The sequence below is a fragment of the Rhinatrema bivittatum genome, chromosome 2 (genome assembly GCF_901001135.1).
Source record: "Rhinatrema bivittatum chromosome 2, aRhiBiv1.1, whole genome shotgun sequence".
In the NCBI taxonomy this organism is placed as follows: Eukaryota; Metazoa; Chordata; class Amphibia; order Gymnophiona; family Rhinatrematidae; genus Rhinatrema; species Rhinatrema bivittatum.
Window position 1 is genome coordinate 124,825,358 of NC_042616.1, and position 25,986 is coordinate 124,851,343.

At 50.9% G+C, this 25,986-nt stretch overlaps 1 protein-coding gene across 1 annotated transcript in view; it reads right to left on the reverse strand.

Moving 5' to 3' along the window:
• CCDC7 (coiled-coil domain containing 7) overlaps positions 1-25,986 on the reverse strand; it is an 820,938-nt gene that overhangs the window by 102,378 nt on the left and 692,574 nt on the right. The window contains exon 24 of the mRNA XM_029587039.1: positions 9,691-9,756. Coding sequence (XP_029442899.1) covers positions 9,691-9,756 — 66 coding nt within the window. The remainder of the gene's footprint in view (positions 1-9,690; positions 9,757-25,986) is intronic.

The following is a 25,986-nucleotide window of genomic DNA, read 5'->3' on the forward strand; positions in this document are numbered from 1 at the left end:
CGCACCCCACAGGAGCGTCAGATCGCCGATTTTCGTGGCGCCAGGCCAGTAGCCACGCGGTCAGAGCAGCTGAGGGACGAAAAATAAAATAGGCCCAAGACCTGCAGCTGCTCGAGTGCCGCAGCAGCGCAGGAAAAAAAAATAGAAAAAAAAAGGCCTCCACAAGGAACCACGCTGTTCAGCCACCCGGGTGCTGAAAACGCCTCACCTGGACCCACTACACACACTGCCTACCTTCACTATCAACCCGGAGCCCCAGGAGAGGAAGGAAACAAAACTGCAACGGCTCAAAGCTGTCCCCACAGCCTGCTGCACAGCAGGCACCCCGGTGCCGACTCCTTACCTGAGACTGAAGACACTTTTTTTTTTTTTTAAATTAACTTTACACAACTAAACTACTGAAGCCTGCACTAACAGGGGTCGAGGGAGCAGCTTCGGGGGTAGGAAGACCAGGAGCCTCCAGCCTGTACACCCCGGGACGAAGCGGGCAAAACACAGTCAGGGGTGTCTAACCCCCCTGACGCCCGGCTTCCACTGAGGGATGGCGCACGAAGGTGCCTATACCTCAGGAAGCAAACAAGAAGGAAAAATAAAATAAATTTCCTAACTACCCTGAAAAAAACTAAGACTGCAGGAACATAAGAACATAAGAAAATGCCATACTGGGTCAGACCAAGGGTCCATCAAGCCCAGCATCCTGTTTCCAACAGTGGCCAATCCAGGCCATAAGAACCTGGCAAGTACCCAAAAACTAAGTCTAATGCACCCTACCACCTGCTGGAGTCAGAGAAATACTGAGGGACTGCAGGTGGCACTCTCGTTATGTAGCAGTACCCAAAGTTCTAACTGTTCTCTGACTCCACCTGCTGGTAGGGATACACAACCCACTTTTCTGGTCTGAACTGGGTATGTTCAGGAACCCTTACCTCTATATTATTCAATTCAGAAAATTTGAATGAATGCTACACTGGTATAGCATTACTAGTAGATTAGCAAACCTGATAGGTGAATAAATGTAGATACAGTGTTCATAAACAATTCAATATTAAATAGTAGTCAGAGCTCCAACTCTGAAAATATATTTTAATTTAACCATAAAATATATAATGTGGAGCTGTTTATAATACAATATGACCTTCAAATAATGAGACGCTGACGTCACTCTTTCTCTTGAATGTACAAAGGTCTACCAAAGGTCTACCAAACGTGAAGCCTCCAGATATAATTATCGGTCATAAAGGATCATGCATTTGTTGCAGTTTGATGCTGCTGGAGAAGATAGTGGACCCTTGGGCCGGCCTACCTAGGGAGACAGAGTAGGCCGGGGGGCGGAGCCACAAGCAGAAAGGGTTCACCCAGGAACCAGGGACCCCCCGGGAGGAGCCCGTAGGGTCCCGGGTCCTCGGGACTGGGAGCAGTCTATAGAATGTCCAGAGGTTGAGATGGGCGTAGGCCGGGACCAGAGCAAGCAGAATGAATAGGAAGTCCAAGGTACCCGGAAGGCAGGGGACTGGCTGCACAGGGCCGAGGGCCGGCTGAAAGGAGGGCAGTGGGCGGCTGCGGAGTCTGTAGCAACCGGAGACAGAAGCAGGCAGTGGGTGAAGCAGGGTCCGAAGCAAACCGGAGTCTGAAGCAGGCTGTAGGCTGAAGCGGAGTCGGAAGCAGACCGGAGTCAGGGGCTGGCTGCAGGCTGAAGCGGAGTCAGAAGCAAACCGGAGTCAGAGGCTGGCTGCAGGCTGAAGCGGAGTCGGAAGCAGACCAGAGTCAGGGGCTGGCTGCAGGCTGAAGCGGAGTCAGAAGCAGACCGGAGTCGGAGGCAGGCAGCGAGCTGAAGCGGAGTCAGAGGCAAACCAGAGTCAGAAGCAGGCAACGAGGAGATCAACAGGAACGCAACTGAGAACAACTAAGGAGTTGTGAACCTCGTTGCAAGGCGTTGAGAGTCTGAACGCCGGTTATATCGGGGCTTGGGTGTGACGTCAGCAGCGCGGGTGGGGCCGGGCTTCCGGGAGCTGGACGCTCAAGAGGGACGTCCTCTCGCGCGTGCGGGACCGAAGGGAAGCAGGCCCGTAATGGCGACCGGCACGTGGAGTGAGAGAAGCCCCCGGGGTCCAGAGCGGGTGAAATGCGGTGATCCCTGAAGCGGAGGTAGGCGGGCCTGAGCCCTAACAGAAGGGAAGCGGTCGGGACCGCAACAGTACCCCCCCTTAACGGCCCCTCTTGAGAGGACCGGGTTTCTCCGGGTGGTCACGGTGGAACTGTTGCAATAGGGATTTGTCCAGGATGTTACGGCTGGGCTCCCAGGTGTTGTCCTTGTCGCCGCAACCTTCCCATGCGAGCAGATATTCCCACCTTCGGTTGTAGAATCGAACATCCAGGACCTTGCGTACCTGGTAAGTCGGATCATCATCGATGGTGGTAGGCGATGGATCCGGAGGTCTTCGGTGGTAGCGAGAGAGAACTACGGGCTTTAGCAGGGATACGTGGAAAACATTGTGGACTCGAAGAGAAGACGGCAACCTCAGCCGATATGAGACCGAGCCCACTCTCTCGGCGATCCGGAATGGTCCACAGAACCTGGGTGCAAATCTTCGTGAGGGGAGGCGAAGACGAATGTTTTTGGTGCTGAGCCAAACCCGGTCTGCTGGCTGATAGGTGGGCGCCGGTCGTCGGTGGTGATCAGCCGTCTGTTTGGCGGAAGAGGCTGAGCGGATCAGTTTGTTCTGGGTCTTCTGCCACAAGGTCTGTAGTTGTCGAGCCGTTAACTGGGTGGCTGGAGAGGCACTGGGAGTTTCGATGGGAAGCGGAGGTCTCAGCTGTTTCCCCTATACTAGCTGGAAAGGTGAGAGCCCGGTGGCAGCATGAGCTTGATTGTTATAGGCAAACTCGGCCCAGGGCAATAGTTCTGACCAGTTGTCTTGCTTCTCATTGGTGAAGGCTCGAAGGTAGGTTTTCAGAGACCGATTCATCCTTTCGGACTGCCCGTTACTCTGCGGGTGGAAAGCCGTAGAAAAGCTGAGCTTCACCTTGAAGCATTTACAGAGAGCCCTCCAGTAACGTGCGACAAACTGTGGTCCACGGTCGGAAACTATGTCTTGCGGGAGGCCGTGTAGCCGGAAAATATGCTGGGCGAAGAGGAGAGCTAGTTCGGGTGCAGAGGGTAACTTAGTCAATGGAACAAGGTGCACCATCTTGGAGAAGCGGTCGACGGAGACCTAGATAACCGTTTGACCGCGAGATGGAAGCAAGTCCACCATAAAGTCTGTAGCGAGATGGGTCCAGGGCTCTGTGGGAACTGGCAGAGGCTGTAGAAGACCGCATGGGGGTCCGGGACTGGGCTTTTGACGAGCACAGGTGGGGCAGGAACTTACATAGATGCGAACATCCTGTCGCATGTTGGGCCACCAGTAAAAACGATTAAGGAATTCCAATGTCCTCTCTCGTCCTGCGTGCCCTCCAGTGAAGGAGTCATGAGCCCAGCGTAATGTCTTTAGACGATCTCGTCGGGGAACCACAGTCCTATCTTGGGAGAGGACCGTCAGGGCGGACAGGCGAACCTTACTAGGGTCTAGAATGTACTGTAGAGGTTCTTGGTCTTCCTCGGATAGGGAGGTCCTTGAGAGAGCATCAGCTCGGAGATTCTTGGCCGCCGGCCGGTACTGTAGGATAAAGTCAAAGCGGCTAAAGAACATGGCCCAGCGGGCTTGGCGAGGGTTTAACCGTTGTGCCTGGGACAAAAACTCTAAGTTTTTGTGATCTGTACATACGGTGGTCGTGTGTCTTGCCCCCTCGAGCAATTGTCTCCATTCTTCAAACGCGAGTTTGATTGCCAACAGCTCTTTGTCACTGATGGAATAATTTGTCTCGGCAGGGGAGAACTTTCTGGAGAAGTAGGAGCATGGCAAGAGTTGTCCGGAATCGGAGTGTTAACTGAGGACCGCCCCGACGGCTATGCTGGAGGCATCGACCTCGACAATGAAAGGTTTCGCCGGATCGGGATGACAGAGACAGGTGTCCGTGAGAAATGCCTCTTTCAAGTCGGTGAAGGCTGCGACCACAGCGTCAAGCCAGTTCTTGGCGTCGGCTCCCTTGCGGGTCAGGGCAGTAAGGGGAGCGACCCAATGCGAGTACTGTGGAATAAAATGTCTATAAAAGTTAGCGAAGCCCAAGAATCTCTGGAGGGCCTTGAGACCCCTGGGTTGAGGCCATCTAGTTATGGCTGATACTTTTTCGGGGTCCATCCGGAAGCCTGTGGAAGAAATGATATATCCCAGGAAGGGCAGGGCCTCAGCTTCAAAAACACATTTTTCAAGCTTGGCGTAGAGGTGATTGTCTCGGAGAGCCTGCAGAACTTGTGTGACGTGGTGGCGGTGAGTATCCAGATCTCTGGAGAAGATAAGCACGTCATCAAGATAGACAATCACATGAGAGTGGAGCATGTCGCGTAGGACCTCGTTCATGAGATTCTGGAAGACGGCCGGGGCATTGCAGAGTCCAAAGGGCATTACTAGGTACTCGTAATGCCCATCCCTGGTATTAAAGGCCATCTTCCACTCATCCCCGGGGCGAATACGGACGATGTTATAGGCCCTTCGGAGGTCTAGTTTGGTGAAGATGCGTGCTCCCTGAAGGCAATCCAAAAGCTCAGGAATCAGGGGGAGCAGATAACGGTCCCGCTTGGTGATGGCATTCAAGCCACGATAGTCTATACATGGACGGAGGGAGCTGTCCTTCTTGGCTACAAAGAAGAAGACGGCTCCGGCGAGCGAACGAGAGGGGCGAATGAAGCCTTTGGCAAGGTTCTCAGTCACATACTGAGACATGGCAGCAGTTTCTGGCAAAGGATACACCCGGCCACGGGGAGGCGTGGTGCCCGGTAGCAAGTCAATCGGGCAGTCAAAAGGCCGGTGTTGTGGAAGTATTTCAGCCATCTCTTTGGAGAAGACGTCGGCGAACTCTCGATATAGCTCGGGCAGCAGGAGAGAGGAGCAGAGGTGCAAGGTTTTCAGTGGGCGTGGGAGATGTAAACAATGCTCAAAGCAAAAGGGACTCCATTGGGTTAGTTGAAAGTTATCCCATTGAATAACGGGTGAATGCTGTCGTAACCACCGTAGTCCAAGGACCAGGGGGTGCACAGCTCGTTCCAAGACTAGCAGGGAGATTTCTTCCAAATGGAACAAGCCTGTTTGGAGAGTCAAAGGGGCCGTGGAGCAGGTGATGGTTCCAGGGAGCAGCATACCCCGGATGGAGGAGATACTCAGCGGAGGAACCTTTCGTTGCGTGGGAAGGGACAGCTGATTCACCACATCGGCCACAATGAAATTCCCCTCGGCACCAGAGTAAATGAAAGCTCGGATCTGGAGTTCCCCACCGGGGTATTTAAGAGTCACTGGCAGAGTACATAGAGGAGCTGATCCTGTAGAGCCTAGGTGTAGCTCCTCGGTATAACCTAGGCACGGTCATTTCCCGGACGTTCCGGGCAATTGGCGAGGAAGTGCCCCTTGCCTCTGCAATAGAGACAGAGGCCCTGCAAGCGGCGCCTCCTCCTTTCTTCGGGAGTTAGTGGAGATCTGCCCAACTGCATAGGTTCTCCACTGTTGGCAGAGGCAGGAAGTCCTTTAGGTGCCGGGGTTCTGGTGACAGCGGACGACAGTGGTTGTATTTTACGGTAGGAACGGGTCTCCTTATCCCGCTGCTGAAGGCGGCGATCCACCCTGCCAGCAATATAAATTAAGTCATTTAAGTCCTCCGGGAGGTCTCGGCCTGCTAACTCATCCTTGATGCGGCTGGCAAGACCCTCCAGGAAGATTCCCCTAAGGCAATCATCCCGCCAGCCAACTTCCATGGCCAACGTGCGAAAATCTATGGTGTAATCGGCCACCGAGTGTGTCCCTTGCCTGAGGTGCAAGAGCTCCGAGGCCGCGGTGGTCTGGCGTGCAGGATCATCAAAAGCGAGGCGAAAGTTGAGAACGAATTCCTGCAGATTCTGTAGCAAGGGGTCCTGACGCTCCCACATGGGTGAAGCCCAGTCAAGTGCCTTACCATCCAGTAGCGAGAATATATATGCCACTTTAACTGCGTCTGAGGGAAACTGTGCAGGCAGAAGGGCAAAGCGCACGTAGCGTTGATTTAAAAAGCCACGGCATGTCTTGATATCCCCGGCATACCGGGTCGGCGTGGGTAGCTGAGTCACTGATGCCGAACTGGGTACTGGAACAGGAGGAGGGGCTGAAGGCGGGTCCGGAGGAGTGGCCTCCAGGCGGGAGACCAGCAGTTCCACGGTAGCAGCAAGCGTGTCAATACAGAGCTGTTGCTGCTGGAGGCGTTGTGCCATCCCCGGGATGGCCTGCAGGCTTGGGGCCTCCGCCGAGTCCATGGCCTTGCAAACTGTTGCAGTTTGATGCTGCTGGAGAAGATAGTGGACCCTTGGGCCGGCCTACTTAGAGAGACAGAGTAGGCCGGGGGGCGGAGCCACAAGCAGAAAGGGTTCACCCAGGAACCAGGGACCCCCCGAGAGGAGCCCGTAGGGTCCCGGGTCCTCGGGACTGGGAGCAGTCTATAGAATGTCCAGAGGTTGAGATGGGCGTAGGCCGGGACCAGAGCAAGCAGAATGAATAGGAAGTCCAAAGTACCCGGAAGGCAGGGGACCAGCTGCACAGGGCCGAGGGCCGGCTGAAGGCAGGGCAGCGGGTGGCTGCGGAGTCTGTAGCAACCGGAGACAGAAGCAGGCAGTGGGTGAAGCAGGGTCAGAAGCAAACCGGAGTCTGAAGCAGGCTGTAGGCTGAAGCGGAGTCGGAAGCAGACCGAAGTCAGGGGCTGGCTGCAGGCTGAAGCGGAGTCAGAAGCAGACTGGAGTCGGAGGCAGGCAGCGAGCTGAAGCGGAGTCAGAAGCAAACCGGAGTCAGAGTCAGGCAGCGAGCTGAAGAGGAGTCAGAAGCAAACCAGAGTCAGAGGCAGGCAGCGAGCTGAAGCGGAGTCAGAAGCAAACCGGAGTCAGTGGCAGGCAGCGAGCTGAAGTGGAGTCAGAGGCAAACCGGAGTCAGAAGCAGTCAACGAGGAGATCAACAGGAACGCAACTGAGAACAACTAAGGAGTTGTGAACCTCGTTGCAAGGCGTTGAGAGAGAGTCTGAACACCGGTTATATCGGGGCTTGGGCGTGTCGTCAGCAGCGCGGGCGGGGCCGGGCTTCCGTGAGCTGGACGCTCAAGAGGGACGTCCTCGCGCGCGCGCAGGTCCGAAGGGAAGCAGGCCCATAATGGCGACTGCCACGTGGAGTGAGAGAAGCCCCCGGGGTCCGGAGCGGGTGAAATGCGGTGATCCCTGAAGCAAAGGTAGGCGGGCCTGAGCCCTAACAGAAGGGAAGCGGTCGGGACCGCAACAGCATTAGTCCATTTTGCAAAATGAATCCATTATTTAGTTGAGATAAGCTAAGATAGTGACAAGCAATGCGGACATTTTCTCTAAATTATGTAACACTGAGCAAGTGTCAGCAAGCAATGTGCTGAGAAGAGAAACATTCAATCAAAGGTAAGTGATTTTATGTGCATAAAAAAGTGCCTAAAAATGGATTAATGTTGCAAAATGGTTTAATGCATAATCCTGTATGACCGATGATTATATCTAGAGGTGTGCTCTTTGGTGGACCTTTGTACATTCAAGAGACAGAATGAAGTCAGCAACTCATTATATGACAGTCATACTGTATTACAAATAGCTCCACATTATGTATTTTGGAGTTATATTATTAATATATTTTCACAGGTGGAGGTCTGACTACTGTTTTTTGGTGACTTGCTTTAAACACTAGAATATCAGGCTACAAGTTAAAGATAAGAGTAAACATACATAGAAACAAAATAACACATCACAAGAAAGAGTAAAGCAACACGTCCATGGGCAACATTTTTCAGGACCACACCACTGCAACAATGATCTTATAATAAAGGAACTAAAAGGAAAATTCAGAACAATCCAAAATCTTAAGACATTTGAAGTTTAAATGATCAAACACTTCCATACTAATATAAAAGGACTTAAAAGAGCAAGGATTTTAAACTCACTAACAGACATAACTGTGACCTTCCGATTACAGTAACAAAACTGCCTAACACTAAGTTCCCTTCTCCCTACCATTGCTCCTACCTGCTTGTTCTGTTTGGACATAAGGAAGTGAGCAGTAGTGCCAGAAAGCTGGTCAGAAAAGTTAGTCCAATAAAAACATATCAATCTACACTGAGAGGATAACTTTCAAACCCATTCGCATTATTGCAAGTGTACGTGTAAGTGGATGTGCAGAGATTTATCCTAATATTTTATATACTGCGTAGTGAGAGCTGCATAGTTTACAAAATACTGGGTACTTCTGCTTCAAATGTATGCACACATGATTCAGAAAACATGTATCTTACCATTGCAATGAAAACACTTACCTTTCCTATTTTATAGACATACATGTGTATATTATAGGTACATAAAAAATAGAACATGAATATATAAAACCAAGTATTTTATCATGTACACATAAATACTTTCTTGCATGCGTATTTGAAATCATTAGATTACAGATACTGCTTCCAATTCACCAAGTCCATCTGCAGTTCACATAAATCCTTTAGCGCTTTATTCTGAATCCTCACCAGTTCACCCAAATCTCCTACCAAAAACTGCAGACAGCAGAGAAATCCTGATATCAATTGAGTTAGTTAATTAGCAGGTATAAAACTGTGCGAATAAATTATATAATTTATATTCAAATATCTCTTATATAAGAGTAACTTTCATGTGTAACTCTTGACCATGACGCTGAATGCCCCTGGACAGCCCTTTTTTGTGCTAGTAAATGTGCACGCAAAGCCAAAAATATGTGGGGCAGATTTTCAAGGATATACATGTGTAGGGGGGTTACGCGTGCCGGACCTATTTTCAAAAGGCCCAGCGGTGTGCGTAAAGCCCCGGGATGCATGTAAGTCCCGGGCCTGAAAAAAGGGGCAGGGCATGGGCGGTCCGGGGCGGTCCGTGGGCGGGGCAGGGCGGGGTCAGCGGCTCCTGGCACAGCGGCCATTTGCCTCTGTGTCAGAGATTGTGTGCTGGCAATCGGCCGACGCATGCAACTTGCCCAGAGGCAGGCGCAAAAGGTAAAATAAAGATCGGGGGGATTAGAGTAGGGCTAGGGGGGAAAGGATAGGGGAAGGGATGGGAAGGTCAGGCTAGGGGGAAGGGAAGTTCCCACTCAGGCCGCTCCGGGCAGGGATCATGGGAAGGCAGCTCTCAGGGCCGCTCAGGGGAGGGAACAGGGAAAGGCAGCGTGGCTCGGCGCAGGCAAGGTGCATAATTGTGCACCTCCTTGCGCGCGCCGACCCTTGATTTTATAACTTGCGCGCCTGCACACGCAAGTTATAAAATCAGGTGCACATGTGCACGCGCCGAGTAGCGAGTGCACTTGTACGCCCGTGTGCACCTTTTTAAAATCTACCCCTTTGTGTATTTTTGATATTTATAAAATTGCGTGGATGAGAATACAGGCTACTTACATGTGAATATACACATTTTCCATGCTTAGCCCCTTTGAATATTTACTCAAATATTTTTCATTAAACTTTATTTCAATGAATTCAAATGGGCAACAGAGAAACACCATTACTTTAATGTAAATAATATGAAACCATGTTTTAGAAAGGAACCGATATACATACAATTTCTGCTTGTTTAAGATCCCTGATTGGTCGCCCATATTGATCAGTTTCCCATTTTGCTGCTTCCTGCATCAGAAATACAAGAACATGTTGGAAATATGTAATTAGGTCAGTTAGAAAGGCCTAATCCTTCCAATGAACAGGGAAAATGAAAAAAGGCTGGTTGCCTTTAATAATTTCTTTAAATTAGCAAATAATGAGGTTCATTTATTAATCCACGATACACGTTAACGTGCACTATTTACCACTGCTTCAATTAATTGTAATGGGGGGTATTCATTGATCATGCATGTGAATGCCACAATATATTATTTTAATGCAGTCCTGAATGAAATGAAGATAATTTATTTTATGATAAAACAGTAGTTCCCTGTACGTACCTGGATCAGTCCAGACAGTGGGTTATGTCCCCAATCCAGCAGATGGAGTCAGCCCAAGCTTTGAGGGGGCGTATCCATATATGCTACTACCCCCTCTGCAGGAGTTCAGTATCTTCTGACTCCAGCAGATGCGAGTAGGGGATTCAGGCTCCCCTTCATCCCTTGCTATTTCATTTTCTTTTAGTTACCTGACTTCTTGCTGGTTTTGCTTGTTTGTCTTGTGGATCAAGTTTGTTTTAAGTTAAAAAAAAAAAAAAAAAAAAAAAGGTTAGAAGTAGGGTCAGGATGCTCTCAATTTCTGGGGAGTGACTTTGCTTCTCTGTCTTTGCTCTGGGCTGTCTCTTTCCTGTTGGAACGGGGGTAAGTTGTTTTTGTTCTTCTTTCCCTTGCAGCTCAGCCCCGGTGCCCGCGAAAGCTGGGGGTGCCGGCCTCTTCGCGTCTCTCCTTTAGCCCGCGGCCATTTTGCAGCTCCTCGGGGGCTGCTGTGGAGATTAGCAAAGGACGTTTGGGGCGGGTTGTGTGGCCGGGAAGGCCCCCCCGCGGCACTTTCTCCTCGTGGTGCCGGCCTCTTCGCGTCTCTCCTTTAGCCCGCGGCCATTTTGCAGCTCCTCGGGGGCTGCTGTGGAGATTAGCAAAGGACGTTTGGGGCGGGTTGTGTGGCCGGGAAGGCCCCCCCCGTGGCACCTTCTCCTCGTGGTGCCGGCCTCTTCGCGTCTCTCCTTTAGCCCGCGGCCATTTTGCAGCTCCTCGGGGGCTGCTGTGGAGATGAGAACAGGACGTCTGGGGCGGGTTGTGTGGCCGGGAAGGCCCCCCCGCGGCACTTTCTCCTCGTTTCTGACTTCGGGCAGTGCGGGCCGGCCGGGCCCCCCCCGCATCGGCGCTTCCTTGCGCGTGGCCCCCCCCGAGGCTGCTTCCGATTTTTGGCGCTGTTTGTTTTAGTCTGTGCTCCGGCAGCGTTTTTATTGTCAATGCCGCGGCCAGCACGCCGTGCGGCCTGCGGCGAACCGGGGTCCCGGATCTCTCGGGAGGGCATCTGTACACGATGCCTCCCCGGGGGGGAAGGGCCCTCACAGGTCTTTCAGGATTTTTCATTTTTTGCCCGGGCGACGGGGGCCGGCCACTCCGCCGTTTTTGGCGGGAACGGCGGCCATGTTGCACTCAGAGCGCCCGGAGGCGCAGATCACAAGGGAGGACGGATCCCTAGCGGGTTTTTCCTGCGGGGGGGCTCCCCCTCTTCTGGTGCAGGAACAAGGCTCCCATAGCCAGGTCACCGGTAACGCGCCATCCACTGATCCTCCCCCGAGCAGGCTGGGGTTTTTTTTCCCCGGAGTTTATCCTGCTCATACTTACTGCTTAACTCAAGGGGTTGAGGGCACCTGCGTGACCACCTCCTCCCAAGACTCCACGGATGTCGCCCTCGACGCCGGCCCCCCCCAACCCGTCGGGCGCGGGGGCCCCCCACTCTCCTACTAGGGGCCGACATGTGCCCACGCCAGTGGGAGCGGGACCAAGCTCCGCTGCACTGGGCCACGACCCCCCGGAGGGGGACAGGGAGACGGCACGCAGGAGGGGGATGATCCGCGTACCCTGCACCCCTTCCAGAGGGAAGAGCTGGACGACCTCATCCCGCAGATCATCCAGGAGTTGGATCTGGAACCACCACCAAACCCGCCGGCCCCAGTTGCCCCCGCTGTCGTCACTTCGTCAAAGAAGGGAGACCCAGTCCTCGCGGCCCTCCGACCAAGGGCTCGGCCTTTTCCCATTCATGATTCGTTTTTTTTTTTACAACTCATCACCAGGGAATGGGACGCTCCGGAGGCCTCCCTGAAAGTCAGCCGGGCCATGGGAAAGCTGTATCCGTTACCCGAGGATTTCCTGGACCTCATCAAGGTGCCAAGGGTAGACTCCGCAGTGTCGGCGGTTACGAAGCGGACGACCATTCCGGTGACGGGTGGGGCAGCGTTGCGAGACACCCAGGATAATAAGTTGGAAGTTTTTCCTCAAGCGGGTCTTCGAGGTCTCCGCACTAGGGATGAGGGCATCCATGTGCAGCTCGCTAGCCCAGCGGGCTAGCCTCCTCTGGGTACAACAACTCCTCACCCCTCAGGACCCGCCGGCCGCCGAGGCCGCCCGAGCTGATCGCCTGGAAGCCGCAGTGGCGTATGGGTCAGACGCCTCTTAGGACCTCTTTCGGGTTCTCGCTCGCTCCATGGTTTCGGTGGTGGCGGCACGGCGTCTTTGGTGGCTTCGCAACTGGGCGGCTGATACTTCCTCCAAGTCCAGCCTAGACTCTCTTCCATTCAGGGGTAACTTCCTCTTCGGTGCGGACCTGGATCAGATCATCAAGTTGGGAGAGAACGCAGTTCATCGACTGCCGGAAGATAGGTACTGCACGACCAGAGCATTTTCCTCCTCCTGGACCAGATCCAGAGCGCAACGGCGCTACAGGGGCTACAGGCAACCGGCCTCCCGCGGTCTCAGCCCTGGTCGTGCTCCTTTCGCGGGCGCTGACCCGCGCGCACTTCCTCCGGACCCGGTAATCCCTCTCCCAAGTCTTCGCAATGATGCCAGTCTCGCCCACTCCCCGGCCCCCAGGACCGGGGGCCGGCTAAGGTATCTCTACGCGGAGTGGGCGCGGATCACTTCAGGCCGGTGGGGCCTGGACAATATTAAACACGGCTACGCATTGGAATTTGTCCGCCCTCCGCAGGGAAGGTTCATCTTCTCCCCCTGCGGTTCGGTCGACAAGAGAAGAGCGGTTCAGGGGACTCTGGACAGGCTTCGGAAGATCGACGCCATCGCAGGACGGATCCTTCCGACCCATCCTGGACCTCAAGGAAATCAACAAATCACTACGAGTGGTTCGGTTCCCCATGGAAACATTGCGATCTGTGATCGCGGCGGTGCATCGCGGAGAGTTCCTCGCCTCCCTGGTCTGACGGAGGCCTATCTGCATATCCCCATTCGTCCGGACTATCGCCGGCTTCTTCGTTTCACGATTCTGGACCAACATTTTCAGTACACAGCCCTCCCGTTTGGATTGGCGACGGCGCCGCGCACCTTCGTCAAGATTATGGTGGTGGTTGCGGCAGCCCTGCGGCGGGAGGACCATCCTGGTCCATCCCTCTCTGGACGATTGGCTTATCCGGGCGAAGTCCCTCAATCTTGGCCGCGCAGCGGTAGCCAGGGTGATACAGTTCCTGCGTTCCCTGGGATGGGTGGTGAGCTTCGCCAAGAGCTCGCTCGTGCCTTCACAGCGCTTGGACTTCTTGGGGGCAACCTTTGGATGGGTTCCACCATCGACCTGGTCCCTTGGGCGTTTGCGCATCTCAGACCATTGCAGTGGGCGCGGCTCTCCCGTTGGAAGCCTCTCTCGCAAGACTACCAGATGGTGCTCCCGCAGCCGGCCAGGGACAGTTTGGCCTGGGGGTTGGATCCTTCGCACCCGGCCCGGGGGATGTCTCTCGATGTTCCCGATTGGGTGGTGGTGACCACCGACGCCAGTCTAAAGGGTTGGGGAGCAGTGTGCCATCGCAGCGCCACGCAGGGGACGTGGTCAGCGGAGGAGGCGCAGTGGTCAATCGACAGTCTGGAATCCAGAGCGGTCCGGCTGGCTCTGCGACATTTCCTACCGCTTCTTCAGAACCGGGAGGTCAGAATCCTATCGGACAACGCTACCACCGTGGCCTACATCAACCGACAAGGAGGCACGCGCAGCCCGCAGGTTGCGCTAGAGGCGGCGCTGCTGATGCAATGGGCGAAGCGTCATCTTGTCCGGCTAGCGGCCTCGCACGTCGCCGGGGTGGACAACGTCCAGGCGGACTTCCTCAGTCGTCAACTACTGGACCCAGGAGAGTGGCCCCTCTCCGACAAAGCGATGCAACTTCTCCTCCATCGGTGGGGGGTCCCCCACTTGGATCTGATGGCGTCCACTCTCAACGCCAAGGCTCCACGCTTCTTCAGTCGTCGGGGTGAACGCGGCGCGGAGGGAGTGGATGCCCTGGTCCTCCCGTGGCCGCCACACCTTCTGCTCTACGCTTTCCACCGTGGCCTCTGGTGGGCAGGATGCTCCGCAGAATAGAGAGCCATCAGGGGACCGTGATTTTCGTCGACCCAGAATGGCTCAGGCGACCTTGGTTTGCGGACCTACTACAGCTGGTGATCGACGGGCCAATCAGGCTGGGGCACCTCCCCCAGCTCCTACGTCAGGGCCCGGTATTTTTCGAGCAGGCAGAACTCTTCTGTCTTGCGGCCTGGCTTTTGAGAGGCGCCGGCGCCGGGACTACCAGGAGGCGGAAGTGTCAACGCTGTTGCGCTTGTGAAACACGTCGACGTTGGTGGCCTATGTTCGCGTCTGGAAGGTGTTTGAGTCATGGTGTTCCTGTCGGAACACGGGACCCACTACGGCTTCTGTTCCTCAGATCCTTCAATTCCTACAGGCGGGAGTGCACAAGGGGCTCGTCTATAATTCCCTACGGGTTCAGGTGCCCGCCCTTGGTTCGCCTTTGCGCGATGGGGGCTCTCTGCTACAGCACCCGGACATTGTTCGTTTTCCTCAAGCGTATCAGACATCTGCGGCACTTCGCTCCCTGTCGGGACCACTGTTCGAGCCACGGCGGAGTGCAACGCTTACGGATCTCACTCTTACGACAGTGTTTCTGGTGGCAATCTGTTCCGCTCGACGCATACCGGAACTGCAGGCTCTTTCGTGCAGAGAGCCTTATCTACGTTTTCTCCGACTCTGGAGTTTCGATCCGCACCATTCCATCATGTCTCCCGAAGGTCTGTGTTCCAGGTGAATCAGACGGTGGAACTGCCGCCCTTCTTTTCTTCTGAGCCGAAGTCTCTACGGCTCTTGGATGTCCAGCGCGCTCTGCGTATTTCTCTGGAGGCTACGAATGATTCCCGGACGTCTGACCATGTCTTCGTACTTTGGTCCGGCCCTAAGAAGGGGTCCCAGGCCTCGAAGACGACCATTGCCAGATGGCTGAAGGCTGGCATTGCAGCTTCCTACATTGGGGTGGGGCGGACTCCCCCACCCGACATGGTTGCGCACTCTACACGTTCTCCGGAGGCCTCCTGAGCGGAGGTTCGCTCGGTCTCTTCTCAAGAGATCTGTACAGCAGCCGCCTGGACGTCGTTACATACGTTCTCAAGGCACTATCTCGCCTCTACAGTCTCTGGTCATTTTGGCGAGCAGGTTCTCCGAGCAGGCCTCGCAGGACCCCACCCGATTTGGGGAAGCTTGGGTACATCCCACTGTCTGGACTGATCCAGGTACGTACAGGGAAAAGAAAATTATTACTTACCTGCTAATTTTCGTTCCTGTAGTACCATGGATCAGTCCAGACGCCCACCGCGTTTGGGTTCTTGATCCTGCTCGGCTCTGCGCTGCTTCTTGCTCACAGTGTTCTGTGTCTTCACAGTCGTTTCTTTCACTGTTTTTCACAGCTCCCTACAAGTTGGTAGGATGTTTGCAGTTACTTGTTGCGATTACAATTGTTTTCATTCTCCGTTTCTACAAACTTGATCCTTGGGGGTTTCTACTCGGGCTTTGATATACTCGATACTGAACTCCTGCAGAGGGGGTAGTAGCATATATGGATACGCCCCCTCAAAGCTTGGGCTGACTCCATCTGCTGGATTGGGGACATAACCCACTGTCTGGACTGATCCATGGTACTACAGGAACGAAAATTAGCAGGTAAGTAATAATTTTCTTATAATCTCCCCTATTAGTCAGTTTTTCTTTTTTTTTTTTTAATTTGTAGTTTATTAATTTCTTATACATTTTACAATGAAAGAAACAAAGAAAGGTTATGGATTACATAGACAAAATTTCAAGAAAAATCAAAAGAAAATTCAATACTTGTAATTCCAAATTTTAAAGTCCACATTATAAGGGGAGCTCAAAAAAGAAGAAAATAACAAAAGATCACAACCATGTGTATAATGGAGGATACTAGTCAGTTTTTCAGTTGAGATAAGTACAAGAAAATAAAAGAGGCAATTTTCAAACAGCTGCTTTTCTGTAAAGTCTATGGCTAATATGTAAATGCAGACCCTGTAATTAATTTTCAAAGGAAAGCAACGGGTACACGTGGACCTTTCACCTATTTTTGTTGACAAAATTTTATTATAAAACCGCATCGCCTCTTAATCCAAGAAACCATAAAAGCGCTGTGAACTTGAATGGTCAAAGGAGAAGGAATAAGAAACATAAGAAAATGCCATACTGGGTCAGACCAAGGGTCCATCAAGCCCAGCATCCTGTTTCCAACAGTGGCCAATCCTGGCCATAAGAACCTGGCAATTACCCAAAAACTAAGTCTATTCCATGTTACCATTGCTAATGGCAGTGGCTATTCTCTAGATGAACTTCTCCTCCAAGAACTTATCCAATCCTTTTTTAAACACAGCTATACTAACTGCACTAACCACACCCTCTGGCAACAAATTCCAGAGTTTAATTGTGCGTTGAGTAAAAAAGAACTTTCTCTGATTAGTTTTACATGTGCCCCATGCTAACTTCATGGAGTGCCCCCTAGTCTTTCTACTATCCGAAAGAGTAAATAACCGATTCACATCTACCCGTTCTAGACCTCTCATGATTTTAAACACCTCTATCATATCCGTCCTCAACTGTCTCTTCTCCAAGCTGAAAAGTCCTAGCCTCTTTAGTCTTTCCTCATAGGGGAGTTGTTCCATTCCCCTTATCATTTTGGTAGCCCTTCTCTGTACCTTCTCCATTGCAATTATATCTTTTTTGAGATGCGGTGACCAGAATTGTACACAGTATTCAAGGTGCGGTCTCACCATGGAGCGATACAGAGGCATTATGACATTTTCCGTTTTATTCACCATTCCCTTTCTAATAATTCCCAACATTCTGTTTGCTTTTTTGACTGCCGCAGCACACTGAATATATATATGATCTGTTGCACTTCCCGGCCGCATCCGCTCTGCGGCCAGGCCTGCTCACCTCTCTCGGCCTTCTTCCAGCTCCGGGCTCACCCACTCAGCTACCTCAGCATGCTCACGGGATCCCCGTCTCCCCCGCTCTACGAATCCAACTCCGACACCGGCCTCTCAGCGGAGCTCCCGCCAGGGCTCTGCGTCCTCCTGCTCCTCGGCCCCGCCCCTAGGCGCGAGTGCAGCCGACGTCTTCTCTTTTAAGGATGCCAATGCGGGAAACCTGAGTCAAAACTTGTGATTTCTACTTTGCCTCTGCGTTCCAGTCTCTGTCTCATTTCAGCCTTGTTTCAGTTGTTCCAGTGTTCTTCTGTTCCAGCCTGTTCCAGCATCCTTCTGTTCCAGCGTCCTTCTGTTCCAGTTTGTTCCAGCATCCTTCTGTTCCAACATCCTTCTGTTCCTGTGTCTCCCAGGTAGTACCTTTCGGACTGACTTCTTGGTACTGACCTCTGCTCGCCCCTGACTATGTTGATCGCCTCCTGGACCTGACCTTCACCTTTTCTTGACCACATCTGCACGCCGCCTGGAACTGACCACTGCCAGGCAACAGTTCAAGAGTACCCCTACAACCTGGAGGTGCCTCTCCGCATCGCATCTATTCAAGTGGAACACCTTCCAGGGCGCATCACCCATCGCACAGTGACCTTCTGCCTTATGTGGGTACTCTTCATGAGGAAGAGATATCCCTGTATGTCCTGAAGCATTCCTCTCACCCGGTCGTCCTGGGACTCCCTTGGCTCCAAGTGCATGGACCCCAATTTGATTGGCATTCTCTTCAAATGATGTAATAGGATCCTCAATACCAAAAGAACTGTCTACAACAAGTGTCTCCAGCCATGACCGTTATGAAGACCACTACCCTCGCTGGGTTACCTGCCCAGTTTTCAGAGTTCGAGGACATCTCGAAACAAATGGCAGATACCTTACCTCTGCTCCAAAAATTTAACTGCCCTATTGAACTGTTGCCTGGTACTACACCTCCTAAGGGTAGGACTTACCTACTCTCACTGCACGAGATTCGGGCAATGTCTGAGTATATTAAGGAAAACCTTGAAAAAGGATTCATTAGACCTTCTGACTCTCCTGCAGGAGCAAGATTCTTCTTTGTCAAGAAAAAAGACGGAGGATTGCGTCCCTATATCGACTACTGAGGGCTTAACGCCAAAACCCGCAAGGACCGCTACCCATTACCTCTCATCAGCAAACTGTTCATCTGCCTTCAAGGGGCTCAGGTCTTAATGAAATTAGATCTACGAGGGGCGTACAATCTCATACGCATCGAACCTGAGGACATTTGGAAGACCGTTTTCAACACGAAGGACGGCCACTATGAGTACATTGTGATGCCCTTCGACCTTTGTAATGCCCCAGCGGTTTTTCAATGCCTGATGAACGAAATCCTCGACCTTTGTAATGCCCCAGCGGTTTTTCAATGCCTGATGAATGAAATCCTCCGAGATCTTTTATACTCCTTTGTAGTCGTGTACCTGGACGACATTCTTATCTTCTCAAAGGACCTGAAGTTGCAACGATCACACATCAGGACCGTTCTCCAGCACCTTAGAGAGAATCACCTCTACACAAAGTTAGAAAAATGCATATTCAAGCAGAATTGTCTGCCCTTCTAGGGTACATCATCTCTTACCAAGGATTTACCATGGACCCTGAAAAACTCCAAGGTATATGTGACTGGCCCCAGCCAGAGGCCTCCGTGCCTTACAGAGGTTTCTTGGATTCACGAACTATTATAGAAGCTTTATTGCTAATTATTTCTCATTGGCTGCTCCACTCACTGCCATGACCAGGAAAGGGGCTAATACCAGTGTCTGGACTCCCAAAGCATAGGCTGCATTCCACTCATTAAAGGAGGCTTTTTGCTCTGGCCTCGGTCTGTGACATCCGGATCCAACTCGCCCATTTGTCATCGAGGTCAACACATCCGCTATCAGAGCCGGGGCAGTCTTAAGCCAGTATTCATCCAAAGGGACGTTAGTACCATGCTCATTCTATTCCCACAAGTTTTCACCTGCAGAACAAAATTATACTATTGGGGACCGTGAACTCCTGGCCGTCAAGTTAGCTCTTCAGGAATGGCGTCCTTGGTTGGAAGGAGCACAACATAAATTTACCATATTCACCGACCACAAAAATCTTGAACATTTAAAGGATGCACAACTATTAAACCACAGACAAGCCCGGTGAGCATTGTTCTTCGAACGATTCAATTTCAAACTGCGCTACTGACCCACTTCGAAGAACCTCCACGCCGCTGCGCTCTCACGCTCCCTTGAACCTGAGGACACCCCAGATACCCCAAGACACATCATCGATCCTGCCTGTGTCTCTCTCAGAGCCACCAACACAGTACCCACTGGGAAGACAGTTGTCCCACTCCGGCTAAGGGAGCGAGTACTCCACTGGGTTCATGATTCGAAGTTGGCAGGACATCCTGGCTGAGCCAGAACCCTTGAAATGTTATGGAGGTTTTACTGGTGGCCCAGTATGGTAAAAGACTCCCGCAACAATGTTGACTCAAGTCCAATCTGTGCTCAACAGAAACCTCCAACAGGACGACCATGGGGACTTCTTCAGCCGCTTCCAGCACCCATTGAACCATGGTCAGTATATCTACAGACTTCATTACCGACCTGCCTCCCTCTCAAAACAATACGGTCATCTGGGTTACCATTGACTGCTTTTCTAAAATGGGCCATTTCATCCCATTACGGAACCTCCCATCAGCCCCGGAACTCGCCAAGTTATTCCTGAAACATGTCTTCCGCCTACACGGTCTTCCCAAAGAGGGCCACAATTCGCCGCCAAATACTGGTGATCACTATGCCAGAAATTCAATATTACATTAAATTTTACATAGGCCTACCATCCTCAGGCAAACGGCCCAGCGGAAAGACCAACCGCACCTTAACGACCTTCCTCCGGTCCTACGTGAATGACCAACAAGACAACTGGTCCGACCTGCTACTCTGGGCCAAGTTATCACATAACACGCAACTTGCTGCCGCCACCAATGCCTCTCCATTCTCCGAGGTATTTGGTCGACAACCACGTCTGCCTCTGTCGGTACCTCTTTCCATTCCGTCGCCAGCTGCCCAGTTCACAGCACAAACTATTCGATGAGTCAGGAATCAACTTAAGGAGCATCTCACCCAGGCTGCCGAATGCTCTAAGCAAACCTCTGATGACCATTGACATTCTGCTCTACTCTTCCGACCAGGCCAGAAAGTATGGCTAAGTACCAAACATATAAGACTAAGACTTCTGTCACAATGTCTAGCGCCAAGATTTATGGGACCCTTTCCTATCCTCTGCCGTGTCGGAGCTGTAACCTATCAACTCCAGTTACCACGCTCCATGGGTATACATAATACCTTTCATGTGACCTTATTGAAACCCCTCGTTCTCACTTGGCTATCTCGGAAAGATCCACCTCCTCCTCAAGTCTCCGCAGAACCGGAAGAGACCCTACAAGTGCATGAGGTCCTAGATGTCAGGAAAAGAAATGGGCACTGGGAGTACCTCTTATCATGGGAGAGCTTCGAGCCGGAGGAGAACTCCTGGGAGCCCTCCCACCACATCTATGACAAGCAACTCCTGCAAGACTTTCACCTAGAACACCCTGAGAAGCCAAAACGGGAGGCCTAGGAGGGGGGGTACTGTTGCGCTTCCCTGCTGCGCCCGCTCTGCGGCCGGGCCTACTCACCTCTCTCAGCCTTCTACCAGCTCCGGGCTCACCCACTCAGCTGCCTCAGTGAGCTCGCAGCGTCCCCGGCTCCCCCGCCTTCCGACTCCAACTCCGACAGCGGCCACTCAGCGGAGCTCCCGCCAGGGCTCCACGTCCTCCTGCTCCTCAGCTACGTCCCTAGGCGTGCGGGCAGCCAACGTAGTCTCTTTTAAAGACGCCAGCACAGGAAACCCGAGCCTGGCGCCTCCTGATGACATCACAGCCTTCCCTGAATATAAGGCCTAGCTCATTCCCCTGCAATTTGCCTTGGCAATCGGGTCGATCCTTGTGATGTCTACTTTGCCTCTGCGTTCCAGTCTCTGTCTCGTTCCAGCCTTGTTCCAGTGTTCTTCTGTTCCAGCATTCTTCTGTTCCAGTGTCCTGTTCCAGTTTGTTCCAGCATCCTTCTGTTCCAACGTCCTTCTGTTCCTGCATCTCCCAGGTAGTACCTTTCAAACTGACTTCTTGGTACTGGCATCTGCTCACCCCTGACGATGTTGATCACCACCTGGACCTGACCTTCACCTGTTTCTTGACCACATATGCATGCCGCCTGGAACTGACCACTGCCTGTCCACTGACCACATCTGCATGTCACCTGGAACTGACCATTGCCTGTCCACTGACCACGTCTGCATGCTGCCTGGAATCTGACCTCTGCTTTGGCTGACTACCCACGAACTGACTACTGGTATTGACTCTCACTTTGTCTGACTACCCACGGACTGACTACTGGTATTGACCCCTGCTTCGGCTGACCTTTCTTCATTGACTCTGGCCTTGATTCTTGCCATCCACTCAGAGACTCTATTCTGGCCTTCTCTGGCACCTCGTACCTCTAGTCTAAGTATTGACCATGCACCCTTGATCATGGTGGGCACACCGCTGAACTTTCTCTCAAGGAGATTCTGCAAGGCCCACCTAAGACCAGGCGGCCCGAGTAACAAAGGGCTCAACCTGAGGGAACCCCAGGTTGCTATTGGTGAAGCTCCAGCTAGCCTCTTGTGTTCTGCCTCCTGGTGGCAGGTGCTCTCTGGGTCCGACAGGGAGCCTACCAATTCTGCACTGGGGTAAGGGTCCATCTCCCAGAGCAACATGATCACTTTGATTTAATGCAACATTGTACATTTTGCCATCTCCTGTGCTTTTTTTTTTCATTATATATATATTTATTTATTTATATTCCGCTTTTCACACTTTTTCAGCACTTCAAAGTGGATTACATTCAGGTACTGTAGGTATTTCATCTCAAACATATATTCATCTCAAACATTTTCTTGGTACTGAAGGTATTTCATCTCAAACATATATTCATCTCAAACATTTCTCTTCATAGGAATACAGCACAAAGAATCAATTAGAATCAATTCTGAAGATATATTTAAAATTTCTTGCACATCTAAACAACACCAAAAATACATAGAAAGGGGAATTTTTTCTGACCAATAATTGAAAAAGAGCTATAATCAGGTCCTTTTGTCAGTTTGGCTCAGGTTCTAAGTTTTTGCCACCACATTAAAATGCATTAAAAATATTCTACACATTTCTTGCTGCTCTATTTTCTGTTTTTATACTTTGAAGAAGCTGTTCATTGCTGTTGCCTGAATTAAGGGAACCACAAAACTCTTCTGCTCCAAAAAGAAAACTACATCCGACCATACCTTAAACAGGCTCAACCTGGGATATAAAGGGGAGCTTGACCAATTCCAGCACCATGGGCAGGGAAATATCTCAGGGATGGTCTCAGAAAATGCAAAACCCTCTCCCCATACCTGTTCAGAGGCAGAACTAGTAATAAGAGAGTGAAGCAACCCTTACCTCTATATTATTCACTCGAGAAAATTTGGAGAAATGCTACACTGGTATAGTGTTAGCAATAAAGTAGCAAACCTGATAAGTGAATCAACGCAAATACAGTGTTTATAAACAATTAATCATTAAACAGTAGTCAAAGCTGCAACTCCAAAAATATATTTTTGATTTAACAGAAAAATACATAATATGGAGTTATTTATAATATAGTATAACATTTATAGAATAAAATGCTGAGTTCACTCTTTCTCTTGAATGTACAAAGGTTTATCAAAGTGCCTCAGGGATCTGTATTGGGACCCATACTTTTCAATATATTTATAAATGATCTGGAAAGAAATACTACGAGTGAGGTATTCAAATTTGCAGATGATACAAAATTGTTCAAAGTAGTTAAATCATAAGCAGATTGTGATAAATTGCAGGAAGACCTTGTGAGACTGGAAAACTGGGCATCTAAATGTCAGATGAAATTTTTATGTTTAACAATTTTTATTGCATTTTCCACTTAAGAACAAGAACCGAACAGTTAGCCGAACACAGGTAGCCTTCAGCGTCCGACCACTAAAAGAACAGTCAGAATGCAAATACATGTTGGGAAACAAATTACAACACCCACACCCCCCCCCTCCCTCCCACCCAAAGCAAATGATGCCTAACAGTCATACTGTGATGTGGAAGCAAAGAGCCTAGTGACCCAGCAATCAGTAGTCAAAAATACGATAGTTCAGTGATTCAGAATCAGGCTACGCGCCCTGTGTGGTAACGAATGTATATATGGATCCCAAATCTTCAAGAAAGTGCGCTGAATACGAGGAGATTGCGCGCTGTCAACTGTTCCATCTGCATGAGTCGGTGCAAGTGGTTCCGCCACCCCCAGAAAGAGGGTGCCACTGCCTCCTTCCACTGGATGAGAATCAGTCGTTTACCTACAAAGAAAGCTTTCATAAAAAACAATCGAGGCCCCGCTTCCCTGATCCGCAATTGAGGGATACATTCAAAGAGAATCAGAAGGGGGGATGCTTGTAACGAGACATCCAGCAACCCAGCCAAATAAGAGATGATACGCCTCCAAAAGTGCTGGATAACCGGACAACCCCAAAGCAAATGTGAAAGGGTGCCTGTCTCCCGCTTGCACTTCATAAATGTGGCCTCCGGCACTATTGTAAAGTGAAACGCCACCTGTGTGGACACATACGCTCTCCAAAGAAATTTAAATTGGATTTCACAATAGTAGGAGTTAATAGAGACTTTCGCAATGCACTTAAAGCAAGCCCCCAATTGAGTAGCCAAGACCTGAAACTCCCCTTCTCTATTCCAGCGTTCTGCCAGAATGGAATAGTGGCTCTGATAAGCGAGATTTCGCAATTTGTTATAATAGTGGGAAAGTGAAGGTATGGTAGTCCGCTCCAGTAAAAAGAAAGTCGCAATAGCCTTGAATCTACTAGGCAAAAAGCCAGCCCCTGGCAGGGAGCGGACATAATGAGAGAGTTGCAAATAAGAGAACATGGACAAATTCCCCAGGCCATAAAGTGTGGACAGCTTGGGGGGGTGGAATTAGGTGTCCCATGTCATCCATTACATGACTCAACTGCATAATGTCCCGGGCAGCCCATTGCCTAAACACTATGGAAGTCGACCCCCCTTCATAACCCCCCTCATAACCTCATAGAGGTGTACCAATATAACACTGGGTCTCCCGCATGCTGCAGGTTATTAGAAGCATACTTCTTCCAGCGAGCTTGAAGGTGTGCTCGAAAACCAGGGTCCCCATGCATGTAATACAGGTATCTCCAAAGAAATGATGTGGGACTCCCCATGGCCCAATCCAGCTCCACCCAAATTGGGGCATGGTCAGTTAGGATAATATCATCTATGCCCACGTTAGTAAGGTGAGGGAACAGATTAGTGCTAAGCAAAATGTAGTCTAAGCGAGAGTATGTGGCATGTGCCCAGGACATATGGGTAAAATCAGTGGCTGTGGGGTTCAATGTGCGCCAGGCATCCAATAAGTCTAATTCTTGTTCTAACAAAGAAAAAGGTTTACTCCAATAACCTCTGCTTTGACCTGCGGCTCCCCCTTTGTCCAGCTGGGGGTCCCTTGCAGTATTAAAGTCACCCCCAACAAGTAGACCCGAGTTCATGAATGGTCTGAAAAAAGGCCAGAGGTGGGTTATTGGGAGCATATAGATTACACAACACCAGTGGGCGCTGAAAGAGCTCTGCTATCAATATAATATAGCAGCCCCGTGGATCCTTAATTTCAAGTTTAACGGAAAGAGGCAGTCGCTTATGTATGAGAATAGCAACCCCTGCAGATTTAGAAGTACTGGAGGCAAAATGCACCGACCCCACCCAGACCCGACATAATTTCTGATGCTCCACATCTGTAAGATGTGTTTCTTGAAGAAACACCAAATCTGTTGACTTTTTCCTAAGGAGCGTAAGAAGTTTTGTGCATTTAATAGGTGAGTTAATACCACATATATTCCAAGAGATCAGACGAACATGTTGCCTAGCCAGTATCTAGCACAGCAGGAGAGAGAATGAGAAATATGAAATGATCTTGAGATACAGAGATCTTCCCAGCCGAGATCTCCGTACAACCCACCTCCACCTCTCGGGTCACAGAAGATAGAACAGTATATATGGCTAAACCCACAGCACAGTATAGAAACTCATCGACCAGAACAATAAAACCCCAACCCCCCTCCACCCTCCCCTCCACCCTCTCCTCCCTCTCCCCCCATATCCCCAAACATACAGAAATGTACATCCCCATAACCTAATAGAGATCACTTTGATGCACACCGCCCCCCACCCCAGCCCACCCAACCCCCCATTAATACAGACAGTGTTATCCCGAATCCACGCCAATTGCATTCAAAGGGTAATATAGAAAACAACAAATAAATCTCCCCCTCTCCCACGCAAGGATCTCAGCTGTGCCCCTGGACTGAACTTGTCAAACCAGGAGAAGGCTGAGCCCAAGAGAACAGGTTTTTAGTGTAACAAAAAGACCTAATGTCAAAAGCTGGCCAACTATATAAAAAAAAGAAAACAGGACAACCAGGGAGCGGATGCGCTGCCTGCGATAAAGCCATTCCTATGGCAAAGGTAATAATAAACACAGTTTGAGTTGTTGGCCACCAAGCGTTCAGGTTCTGATCCCGCCCGTTGGAATCGTGTAACTGTCCCAAGGACTCCTCAGGGGATCACCCGGGATGCCAAACTGTCCCAAACAGAGAGTAAAAAACTTTTCGTTGGAAAACAACACAGGTGTGTGCGCTTCGGCCGAAGCGTTTCCCGTCAACAAGTTCCAGCTGGTCTTACCAAGCTCCTGAACAGTGCACCGGCAGCTGCTTGAACAGTCACGAACCAGAATTAGTA